The sequence below is a fragment of the Gossypium raimondii genome, chromosome 11 (genome assembly GCF_025698545.1).
Source record: "Gossypium raimondii isolate GPD5lz chromosome 11, ASM2569854v1, whole genome shotgun sequence".
NCBI classification, from domain to species: Eukaryota; Viridiplantae; Streptophyta; class Magnoliopsida; order Malvales; family Malvaceae; genus Gossypium; species Gossypium raimondii.
The window spans coordinates 40,417,173-40,430,241 of record NC_068575.1 but is presented as its reverse complement, the minus strand read 5'-3'; the positions used below and the strand labels follow the sequence as shown (position 1 = coordinate 40,430,241).

General features: G+C 33.0%; 1 protein-coding gene across 1 annotated transcript; it reads right to left on the bottom strand.

Annotated features, from left to right (window-relative positions):
* Positions 1–3,558: 3,558 nt before the first annotated feature.
* LOC105803902 (methionine aminopeptidase 1D, chloroplastic/mitochondrial) lies at positions 3,559–7,858 on the bottom strand. The gene is made up of 10 exons (XM_012636330.2): positions 7,667–7,858; positions 6,896–6,965; positions 6,402–6,633; positions 6,013–6,174; positions 5,879–5,920; positions 5,565–5,636; positions 4,733–4,812; positions 4,386–4,483; positions 4,149–4,196; positions 3,559–4,050 (listed from the first exon to the last, which is right to left on the bottom strand). The coding sequence occupies exons 1-10, from the start codon at positions 7,770–7,772 to the stop codon at positions 3,899–3,901; spliced, it is 1,062 nt and encodes a 353-aa protein (XP_012491784.1). The 5' UTR covers positions 7,773–7,858; the 3' UTR covers positions 3,559–3,898.
* Between the last annotated feature and the right edge of the window lie 5,211 nt (positions 7,859–13,069).

The window sequence follows — 13,069 nt, the reverse complement described above, 5'->3', positions numbered from 1 at the left end:
CCCCTTCTGTTTCTGGCTCTAATTCCTCTTCCTATTTTTGTTCACGGTTTAGCCTTAAAAGGACGACTTCGACCACATTTTGGAGCTGAAGGACCATCAAGGACATTAGAAGTAGCAGAATCCAACACTGGAACTTCAAATCTGGCAGAGGTAGCAAGCTTATAAGACTTCCTTACTCTGTTGAGCTCTCCGACCAACAACGACAGCAGAGGACTACTTATACTTTTGTAAGCACCGACTTCAATTTTTAACGATTTCACATTGAAAAATCCACATCCAAAATGAATAAAAGACAAAACTTACAAGGAAACTAAAAAGGGGGAAATGAGATATTGAAAAAAATAGGGGAAATGAATCCTCTGATGTCGTCATTGGCTCATCGGAGGAGGACAAATGGTGGCTAGCAGCGGTGTAGAAGTAGGTAGCTAGGGTAGGAACAAGAAAAAGGGAAGAAGAAAGGCGGCTAGAGTAGGGAAAAAGAAAAAAAAAAGGGAAAAAGAAAAAGGGTGCAAACAACATGCCTCGTGGCAGTGCACGAATGGTCAATGTTGTCATATCATCAAAAAGTTAACGGTGTTAGGCCCAGGTACCAAACTAGTGGACGGAAAAAAAGTTCGGGAACCAATCTAAGGCAAAAAAAACCATAGGTACAAATCTAGGAGAAGTGGACAAGTTCGGGTACTTATTTTATATTTAACCCAAAAGGATGAAATGTCTTAGATCCGATAAAGGTTGTGAATATGGAACCAATTTCCTTAAAGAGGTTCGTGAGAAAGACGACATTATACATTAATTTTCAGTTTCTAAGCAGTTACAATTTTGAAAACATCAGTTTCTAGTTGTTTCTAGTTGTTGGACTGACCCTACAATTTATTATTTTGCCCCTTCAAAATGTCCTATAAATTGCTTAGATATTCTCCTCATTTCATACAACAATACACAAAAACAACCTATCTTTTCTCCCGTTGCTCACCTATTTCTTTTTAGTATATTTTTCGATCTGTTTTTTCAACTCTATTTTCCTGTTATTTTTCTATTTCTTTGAGAAGAGCAACACCAATTTTGTTCCAACTTCTTTATTCGAGTGTATGAATATTGAAGTATTGTGTTAACCTTGGGGGCGATGTCCATTATATGAATCACCAATCCAGGTGAATTTGCTTCTAAGGCAGTGGTTCTTCCATGATACAGTTATTATTTCATTTATTTATCCAGCCAGTGCTAATGGTTTTGTTTTGAAGTAGTATATTTCCTACAAACACAACCTTCTAACATTCTAACTTATAATCCTCATAACTAAGTGAGAGGTTGTTTTGGGATAGTCTGCCTAAACCCTCTAGTTTCTGGCATACCATTATCAGCATCCACAGATACATCAACAAACTAAAAGGAGTTAGACCTCATACAAAGCTCTCCATCCTCTACCTTTCCTTTTAGAAAAGCTAATTCCCTAGACATTTGGACTTACCTCATATCAACAACATTGACAACAACATTATTATTAAACAAGATAGACTCAATTCCCAAATTAACTAAAACAGAATTATTGACAATATCTATGGCAACACCTTCAATAACTCTAGCAAAAGAGTAAAAAATCATCATCCCCTCCTTAGTGCTTGCCTAAGTCAAGTTCGCACTTGTAGTAGATTATTGGTCATTTCTCCTGACTCTAGTCTAACCAGCAATATAAAAGCATTTGTTTCTACATTTCCTTCAAATCTTACAACAAGGTTCAAAAGAGCAACTTCATTTATTTAAGTTCTCACAATAGTGTCCAAAAAAACAACTTTGTTCACACCAATAGGGTTCAAAGGATCAACTTTATTTATAGCAACTTCTTGTAAGTTAATGGTTGACACAAAAAGATTATCACCCTTTGAGTGAAACCTGGCCCTCCTACTTTGCACCATTATAGTTTGTATCGACCATATCAACTATTAGGTTTTCCTCATCTTCTTCTTTTTTTTCTATTGGTTTCTCTTAATCAACTATTCTCAATCTCAATGTTTGTTTGAAGATTGGTCACTAACTAGTCATCTCGTACACTCCCCATTCCTTCATCGATTCTTACCTAGTTTATGACATTCCCATCCTCTTGTTTGTTTTCAAGTTCATATCCAACTTTCAAATCTCTTACATTAAGCAGCCTCAGTCTTTATTTGAGCGGGGATTCTCCATTTCCTTCTTCCTCCACTCTTTCATACATTCATTTTCATTTAAAATCACAAATTTCACATGATTAGTCAAAAGGTACTTTAATCTAAGGACTATCCCTTACAAAATCCTTAGTACCTCAAGTGGACAAAAATCAGATATGCCAATTGTGAATATGTCAAAAGGTACATTATTCTCGGATGAGGAACGTGGTGTGATCATTGTTTCAATATCATTATCTTCAACGAATTCTATAAAGTATATATGATTGAGTTTGAATATGTCAAAAGTCTATAAATTTGAGTGGACAGTAACTTCCCACATCGAGCGACAATTTTCCTACTAATTCTTGCCTTCAATTCTTCTATTTTGATGTTTTTATTGGACATCATGTTTAATGGGCATCTCATATTAAATTCAACACTGCTTTCAATATAGTGAACTTATTCGTTGTAAAAAAAATAATTTTTTTAAAGTGCCACGTGATGTGATGTTGGGGACTGAGGTATGTTAGATTGAAGAGAGCAGAGTGGACTAAAAAATTTTAAAATTTAAACTTTTTTTGCCCAACAAATGCTTTAACTAATTATCGGGTAAGGATCTAAAACTGCCCACTGACTCAACTATTTTTAGATTCTTTTTTTTATTTTGACATTGCCCTTTGAGAAGCCACTCCTAGGAAAAAAAATATTTTGAACCACCTTGTAATTGGGCACTTTTAGAAAAATAAAATGTGAGAGAACTACAATATCTTTCAAAATAATCAAAAACTTACAATATTTTTCTAAATAATTTTTAAATGGGTAAATTAAAACATTAGTCACTAAACTATAGGTAAGTTTTCGTTTTAGTCACTGAACTAAAAAAAGCTACAATTTGGTTATTAAACTATTCGAAAGTTTTCATCTAAGTCATTGAATTATTCAGAAAATTTTATTTAACTAACTGGGTTGTTTTGTTTAAAAAAATAGTTGTCAGTGAGCTCCAAGTGACGATTCAACGATTGGTACAATGAATCCATCAACGAGTAGAAAAACATAGCTTAGATCCAAATCGATCTGACGGCCAATGTCAAAGATGAGAGAAAAAAAATTGTTTAAATTTTAGTTCACATATTCGTGATGTCCAAAGTTGTTTATGAAACAAAATTAAATTATAGAAAAAAAAAAGGAAAGAAAGCTTTCGATTGATGCTGGTAATGTGAATAGAAGAAGCCATATAAGATCAATTTTAATAACCTGATGATTTAAATGAAACCTTATAAATAATTCAATGACCAAAACGAAAACTTACCCATAATTTAGTAACTAATGGTGTAATTTACCCTTTATAAATATACAACATTTTATAATAAATTCATCACCATCAAACCTCGCTAGTTAAAAACAATGGAAATTTGGTAAAAGAAAAATAAATAAAATAAAACAACTTGAGCATAAGCTCAAAGGTTGAATTGTAGTTAATACATGAACAAATCTCTGATTAAAAAAAACGAAGAACATATATTTGATAATATAAAAACTATAATCACTTGGGAGATTTCATTGATAAATCATGAAAGAGAATAAATAGTTCGTTAACTATAGTGTGTCTTCAACCCTGAATAAACAGCATACAAGCCTGAATGGTGCGTCTTCTCTTGGGCAAAGGTATTGGTTCAGACAACGGATGTCAGATGTGGATGATAATAACTCCAAAAGGGGCGATACCCATACCCCGGTATTTCCTGCATGATTCGATATCAAGCTTCACATTGGGTCAATATTTCAGCCCCGTCTTCGGTTATTAGAATTGTGTGCTCAAACTGAGCTGACAAGCTCCCATCTTCTGTGACCACCGTCCAGTCATCATCCCACATTACAGGATTAATGCTGCCAATCGTTAGCATCGGCTCTGGAAAATGTGAAAATAATAGAACATATATGTCACATGAATGAATGAATGTTGATTAACCATCATTACAACATAAATTCTAGGATGAATTACATTACCAATAGTGAAGGTCTGATTCAAGACCATACGTCCACCATCGTTGTTCCCTGAAATTAAAACGAAATGTTATCCAAAGATATGGTGTGCTCCTGACAGAAAAAGGTCATTTTTGCATGAAATCATAGACAACTTAAAAGGAAACTCCATCAATGCGAAGATCTAGAAGTCCTAAACAAATGAAATCATGGTTTAGAATCAAATAGCTTGGTAAAAAGATTTGAGGTCAGCATAATTACTGAAGTGTAGAACGACAGGATCAGCATGAAAAACCCGTCCAACCCCATGGCCAACAAATTGCCGGACAACACCATAACCGAATTTATCTGCATGATCACTTAGAAAAAAAACATAACTTACAAGTGAACATAAAACAGAGTAACAGTTATAAAAGCCAACCATGGAATGGTAAAAAGGCAAATAATGACTTACAACATTCACCACATGAAAAAAACATAAACTTAAATGCAAACATTAAAGTATAATGAACCAAAAATTCAGTATATTACCACAGAATTTTGCTGTTAAAGAATGCAGATTATACAGTATAAAAACACACACGCAAAGGCTATATTGGGTGTCTTACTGAATTGTTTTGCCAATTTTCTTGAACTCCACTCCTGGTGCACAAATTGATATAGCTTTATCTAGGCTTTCTTTGGTTACCTAATCATGTATTCAACAAGAATACTAGTAAAAAAGTAATTGGGATAGAAAACCATAGGTGAAACAAGCTATGAACTTCTAAAAGTTAAGTTGAAAGATAAAATTCAAAACACTTAAATACAGAAAGGAACACTTCGAATTCAAAAATTAATAAACAGAATTAACAATTAGCGGCCAAGAAAAAGACAAAGGATCGATATGTTTGACAAAATGGAAAAATCCAATTTATAAAATAAAAAGAACCAAGCCAAGCACTATCATAAACTAATTACCCTCGGCTTGCTCAACCAGATGAGCAAAATGGAAATTTTTTATGCATTTTGATGTCATGGTTTTAGGACAAGATTGGGTGTTAAAAAAGGTTCTTTTTCATTTCTTCCTTTTAAAGTGTCATAATGCACATATGCTAGCTCCTTCCAAAGAGGACCATTCCCGTCTTATCCAGCTATTGACCTGTACTTGAGGAATTTTAGTCGTTTGTGAGATCATATCACGAGCAAGATGATTAAACCTCTAAATATGACAATGACTGTTTTATTACTTCAATTATGTTCCACCATTAAAAATCATTAACTTTTTCCATCTTTTCAGAGAAGAAAACCTTGTGGAAGAGGAATCCATTTATGGATCTGCCCAACCATGACAATAATTTTTAATTTAAAAGCAAAGCACTTTTTAAGTGAAAAAAACTGATTATCTAAAACTTATTGCAGTTTCATATTATCTTTAGAGATTGAAGTGCAGATAGTTACCTTCACAAGGTTCCTAGCTTCCTCACTAACATCTCCACAAAAGAAAGTTGCCGAGGTGTCACCATGATAACCCTACACAACCTCTATCCCATTAATGACCACTCCGAAACATAAAGGTCAGATGTTGCAAAAGTGGTGAACAATTATCAGAAAAGAAAATACAAGGTCAACGTCTGTTAACCTCCTTGGCCAAAACAAACATACGTTAACCTCCAATGCTCAAAACATAGATAAATCAACTTGGAATATGTGGTCGGACACAATATATGAAAGACTTCCATAAGAAAACCACTTAGAGACAGAAAGGTACTTACATTTAAATACACAGTGACATCAATATTGATTATATCACCATCCTGCAAAGAAAATGCAGACTAGTGATTTTCTATATTCGCAAACAATAACATGAAAATACAGGAAGCAGTCTAAGAACCTAAATAGAAAGGACCTGAAGCGGACGAGAATCCGGTATGCCATGGCAAATGCATTCATTCACTGATGTGCAGACACTTTTTGGAAATCCACCATAGCCAAGAGGCGATGGATACGCTCCGTTATCAATTATCATTTGGTGAACTACTTCGTCAATTTCATCAGTTGTTATGCCTGGCTGCCAACAGAACATCAAAACCTTTCAGAAAAAATACCAGTATCCTGTAGCATTCATGCAAGATGGCAGCTCTCAAACTGTCTATTAAGGGGAAAAAACAGAAACAGAGACAAATAACAGATTATAAAGTTGGTCCGTACCATGAATGCAGCTCAAAGAGTACAGGATTTTATGGAAAGGGGAAAAAAACTGAAAGATAGACCAAGAGGAGGTGCAATCTGTATCACCTTCACTAAGGTCCCAGCATAATTGAGAACCTGAGCTGCAAGCCTTCCAGAAGCTCTCATGTGTTCTATGCCCTTTAGATCATGCACTTCCGGGCCACTAGCAATTCCAGGTGCCATACGAGTTTTGACATAAGGTGGCCTTTTTATATGATTTGGAACAGGTCGACGAGGAGATAACTTCCCAGGTCTCAGACTTTTGCGCTTGCCATCTGGAACTTCATCCAAATTGTTCCTAATTATGACCATTAAACTGTCAAATATATGGTTTCTGCATGTGCATGTTCCAGCTTATGCACATTTCTTAACAGCTATTAAGTAAGCATTCTTATACAATTGCTAGTAGCAGAAACATACAGCAAAACCATATATATGGCATCATAATGCCAAAAGAATATTCATTAAAATGTAAAATCTAAGGGGGGTAAAAATGACGCTCTTGAAACAGTGAATGAAATAGCATTTAACATGTGCAATCTGAAAGTTCTCTAACATACCTTCTATTAAATAAAAGATTGGTTAAGCCAGAAAACGTTTTGGATAATTGCATTGATACATGCTTACGACCTGAGAAGGCAAATAAAAAGGAAAAAAGTTAATAGATGGTTAATAATGAACCATACTTACTCTTTAGCTCAATCACCATATCACACAACATGGTTCTTGTACAATAATACTATGTTTTGTCATAAAATGCAAAAAAATTCAATTATATGCTCGTACTCAACAATAGCTAAGAAGAGTATATTCCAGCAAAACCACGTTTCCAGCATAATGGCATATCTTTACTACATTCAAAGTTACAGCTCCCACGGAATTAAAAAATATCAAAAGGCCACCCTGGAACAATCCCAAATAGTTAAAAACCTTCTATTGGACCCAAAAATCCCTTCCACAATTAGATTGAATAAAAACTCCAAAACAAATTAAGCACTATTACTGAGGCACCAATCTAGAATCCAAATCACTAGCTAATGAAATTAATTCCGGTAATCCAAATACCTGTTTACTTGCACTAAAATATACATAAAATCAGCATTTTAAGTCCCCCCCCCCCCCAACACACACACACACACACAAGAAAAATGAGCATTTTAAGCTCAAAGCAGTCAACTTCCCATCTAAACACCATTAATTTCCATTTGGGTTTTTTTTGTATACAGCTTATTCTCAACTAAAAAAAATCAAATTCTAGCTTTTTTGTATCTGCAATGGAAATTTTGAACCAGCAGAAATTCAAAGTGAATACAAAAAAATAAAAGAAAAACCTGGGTTGTAATGAAATAGCTGAGCAAGTGGTTGTCTCGATTGAACTAAACGATCACCAACAAAAGAAGAGAGGAGTCTTGGTTGCAAAGACGAAGCGCCCACCATATTCTTTTCTTCCTGTCCTCTCCCCCTCTCCGTTATCTGTTGAGTGTTGGTGCTAACATCTTTTGGGATAAGCTAAGCTAACCCACTTTTCTTCCCTCTCATGGTCCATTTTTTCTTTTCATTTTGTAGGAAATTTATCTGCCAGTAGCCCAATGTTATATTTGGGATTTAGCCCATATCGCTTTGAAAATGGACCCAGACGAGGCCTTTCGATAAGCTTTGATTCGACTGCCCTGGGGTTGATGGATCTTGTAAAATGATTAGGAAAATCTCCAACCGTAACATGGGTTCTGTTCATTCAAGGAATCCAATTCATATGTCCATTTGAGTTTTTGGTTCAGGGTTCTTATTCTTTTTAAAATATAATCATTACGAAATAATACATCCGAGTTATTACAAGCAGAATCAATTACTACAAAAGCAAAAATTGAACATGACTTAGATTATAATAATATTAGACAAGATTTGCATGAGCGGGGCATTTAAATTAGAATAAACTTGTACAAAGCCTTACATGTTTTATATAAAGTAAATCTCGAATAGAGGGAAGGGATAAGCTAGAACTTTAGTTCTTGTTGAGGGGTGGTGGCCCTCTGGGTCAGTCTCTAACGGGGATATTATTTTCAAATTATCTGTACTTAGTTTTAGTCTCGGATTTTTGTTTTCTACTTTGAATAAAGCCCAATAGATTCACGAAATTTAAGTAATGCCTAACCACCAAGGAAATGTTTAGCATTTTGACTTTGGTGGGGTTCAAACCCTTGCTTAAGTGGTTAGTAGGGGTGTTCATAGTTCGGTTGAAATCGAATTAACCGACCAAACTGATCTAATTCGATTAATCGGTCAGTGGCTAAATTTAGTTCGATCGGAGGTCGGTTAATGTATTTTAGAATTTCGATTATCGGTTAATTCGGTTCAAAATCGGGTTATTGACCGAATTAACCAATTAACCGAAATAAATAATATATATTATATATAATTGTTAATTTTTTGTTTGGTTGTTAACTTTCAAGATTTATGTAGTGTTGGGGATTGACCCGATTAAGCGACAAGTAAAAAATAGTAGAATAAATTGAGAAATTGATCACACAAATTCAACATGGAAAAACCCTTCCAAAGAGGATAAAAAACCACGGGCAAATATAATTTTACTATAATGGCAAAAGAACGAAGAGTACAAAAGATGGAGATAAAAACTAAACCTCGAAAACCAGAAAATAAAGAACCCTCAAAACGTAAACACAAAATTCTCTAAATGTGTTATGAGTTATAATCTCTAATGGGTGTATTTTCTAAGGCTGTAAAAGAGTCTATTTATAGGCTAAATTCATAGGTCAAATAATAATAAAATTGTAATGACCTAAAATTCACAAGCACCGAAAAAGTATATTATCGGACCTCCGTCTTAGTAAATTGAGTTTGAAAATAATTATTAGAAATATTTACTAGACTAGCTGTGTGTTTAATTAAGTTTTAGATAGGTGAATTTAGCTTAATTAGGAATAATTAGCAAAAAGGAATTAAATTGCAATAGAAGTGAAAGTTTAATTATAGATTAAAAGAAAATAATAGGGACTAAATATATAATTATGCCAATTGCCAAATTTGAGACGCAAAAGTATAAAAATCTGAGATTTTATGTGTTAAAAATGTTATTAAATTATTATTATTAAATTAGTATTATTAAATTATTATTATATTTTAAATAAATAAATAAATAAATTGACAAATGTATGGTGCATATGAAGACATGTGGAAAAATGAAATACATATATTAGTAATTATTACATATTTACTTATCATTTAAGTAAATAATATTAAAATATATTATTATTATTATTATTATTATTATTATTATTATTATTATTATTATTATTATTAACTAGGAATAAAGTAAAAGAAAGAAACAAAGAAGAAAAGAAACAGAATAGCTAGAAAAGAAACAGAGAAAGAGACGAAAAACAGGGGAAGACAGAAAGGAAAGAAAAGAAAAGGGGAAATTGAGATTTTTAAGCTTCAAGTTAATTGGTAAGCTAAATTTAGTCCTTTTCTCTTCATTTTGATGTTTTTTTTTTTGAAACCCTAGAGTGAAATACTCTTGGATTTAAGTTGAAAATTTGAAAGTTAATAGATTTTTTTTAGGGTTTATGTTGAATAAATGATGGAATTGATGATTTATTTGATAGAGTTCTAGTTAGAGTTGATAAAAGGATTAAATTGTGAACTAAACTATAAGTTTTGAATTTTAGGGATTAAATTGAGGGAAATTCGAAATTAGTGAAAAGTGCTGAAGAAATTAGTAGATAAAATTTAGTTTGGATGAAATTTGAATAGAAATAGAGTGTGAATTAAATTGGAAAAGTAAATAAATTTAGTTAGGATTAAATTAGAATTAAAGTATAAATTAGATAGAAATTCTATTATTATTATAAATTAATGTTGTAAGTGATGGTGTAAATTATTATTATTTTCGTAGCTAACAAAAACTCGAGGCATCGGCACACAAAGGAAAGGAGAAGGTTATTGAGGAATAATCGAGCAAAATTAGGGTTTGTATTACTATAATTCAAATTTATTTATTATTGATTGTTATATTTTAATTAAAATGCATGGTAAGTAAAAATTAGGTAAGCAATTGGAATGATAATAGTGACTTGAATTGAATCAAATTAAATTGAATGATGGAAATATGTGAATATTTGAAATGTATATTGATTAAAAAGTATTAGTGATTTAAATTTGATTGAAAATGAATTTTAAAATATGAATTAAATAAAGTGAATTAATTTATGAATATGTGTGAAAATGTGGATTGTGTATTGATAAAAAGTGAATTGAATTGAATCAAAATATGATTATATGTGATTATTTGAAATATGTATTGGTATTAAATTGTTAATTGACTAGAAAGTGGAAAAGTGATCTTGAATTGGAAATGGAAGAGAATTGAGAACTTAAATACCCTATTAACTAGTCGGGCTAAGTCGGATATAGTTGGCATGCCATAGGATTTGGAAGAGTACGGGATTTATCGGCTTTGCCGATCAGGCACTTTATGTGTCGTATATCAGGCACCTCGTGTGTCGTATCAGGCACCTCGTGTGTCGTTTCAGGCACTTATGTGTCGTATACTGATCAGGTACTATGTACCGTTTTAGGCACAATGTGCCGTACTAGTGTGATTGGGTTGGAATCCGTGTATCCGTCAAAGTCCAGATTGTTAATAGGGTGAATAATTGAAATGAGAAAATTAAATGAATTTGATCGATTGTAGTATTGAATATGAGGGTGATTGAAATTGTTACATGTGATATGTGATTGAAATTGAAGAATAACTATAAATTTTGCTGTGATTGTTAAGTAATGAAAGTTTATGAATTAATTGATATTTAAGAAATTGGATAATTACATGCTTGGTAATTATAATTCTTTATTGTTATTATAATTTGAATTATGGTAATACCACTGAGTATAAAAATACTCAGCGTACGGTTGTTTCCGTGCGCAGGTTGTAGAAGTCAAGTATTGAGCCAGCATCCAAAACCAGACCCGACTTCAGCAAATTTTGGTGATGTATATTTTCTTTTAGAATGTGGCATGTACATAGGATGTGTATAAACGTTATTATGTTTTGAATATAAATAGCTAAAAATGTTAGTATTATAAATCTGAGAATTTCAATGAAAGAAACTTATCCATTCCAAATTAATTAGTACATTGATAAATTTAAATTAATATTGAATTAATTGAGTTTGATTAGAATGTATTTAGAATAGAAAATAAGAATATGAAATGAATTGGTTGAATTGGCTGAATTGGTTATGTTTGTAAAAATTTATGGTTTTATTTGCAGAAGGTTTAGTGTAAAAGTAAGCAGAAATGCTGGCGAAATTTTTATAAAAAAAAAAGTCAATTTGTAATTTTATATGAATTTATGATTTTATCTTAATATGTTTGATATTTATTTAAGAATTATTGTAAATTATCAGATATGTCCGGTAATGCCTCGTAACCCTATTCCGGTGATGGTTTGGGGTTAGGGGGTGTTACAAAAATAATCTAGACTAATCAGAGTTTGATTGAAACAAATAAACAGAGTTTAACAGCTAGAAGATTATTTCTCAATTTTGACTAAAATTGGAGTCATACTTAACAAATCTCTACCTTGACTTATATTTCCACAACGGCATCTTTGTCAAAGCCCTCCACAGGCCTATCATGAACTATGCAGGGAATTAACTGAGTCGAATCTGTGCTTAGAAACCGGAAGACTTCTAGCCTTCAACTTGTACACTGCCAAATCAAAATTAACCCGTGTCTGATTTTCACAAACACAGTACCCTAACTTTTCAAAACATTCATCCAAAAGAGAACCTCTCTTCAACAAAACGGCATACCTTTTTCCCTCCTATGACCAAGTTGCCTCCGCTCCAAATGAGTTGACTTTGACTCCGTAATAGACGAGGGACGTTCGATTTCACCGGTTACTGTAGAACCTTCCAAAATATAAAGATTGCCAATTTTTTTACCTTTTAACAAAATGAGAGCTCTCCAAGATACTTTAATGTCACTCGGCTCGATGTTAATTCTGCATGTTTTCAAGTCTAAAATACTCAAAGAGATGAGATTCTTTCGTAAATCAAGTACATACCTGACAACTGAGAGTGTCCTAATCGTCCCATTGTGCATCCTAATTTTGAACAGTACTAATACCAATTACCTTACTGGATTAATCGTTTCCCATGCGCACAACTCCACCTTCAACCGAACTGTATGTGAAGAACCATTTTCTATTGGGACACATGTGGAAAGAACATCTCGAATCTAGGACCCACTCAGACGTAAGCTTGGAGTTATCACTCGTTGACACTAATAAGAAATCATCACCGCTTTAATCGGCCAAATTAGCACCAACTACATTTTCCTCGTTACTCTCAACATCTCTTTTATTTCGCAGTTTATAACAATCTGTTTTGATGTGACCTAACTATTTTACAATAGCGACACCTTTTGTCTCGTTTCTTTGATGCTACCAAAACGGAAGCTTGCCTATCTACCTTGCTATCCAAACCAAACTCATTGTCGAGTTTGACTATATTTAACAAATGACCCTTCACATCTTCGAACGAAAGTTTGTCTCTACCATAAATCAGGGTCTTCTTGAAAGACTTGTATGAATGGGGTAAAGAGCACAATAATAGTATAGTCTGATCTTCATCGTCAGCCTGAACCTCAACGTTCTTTAAATTATTTAAAAGAGTAATGAATTGACTGATGTGATCTTTAAGAAGCTCACC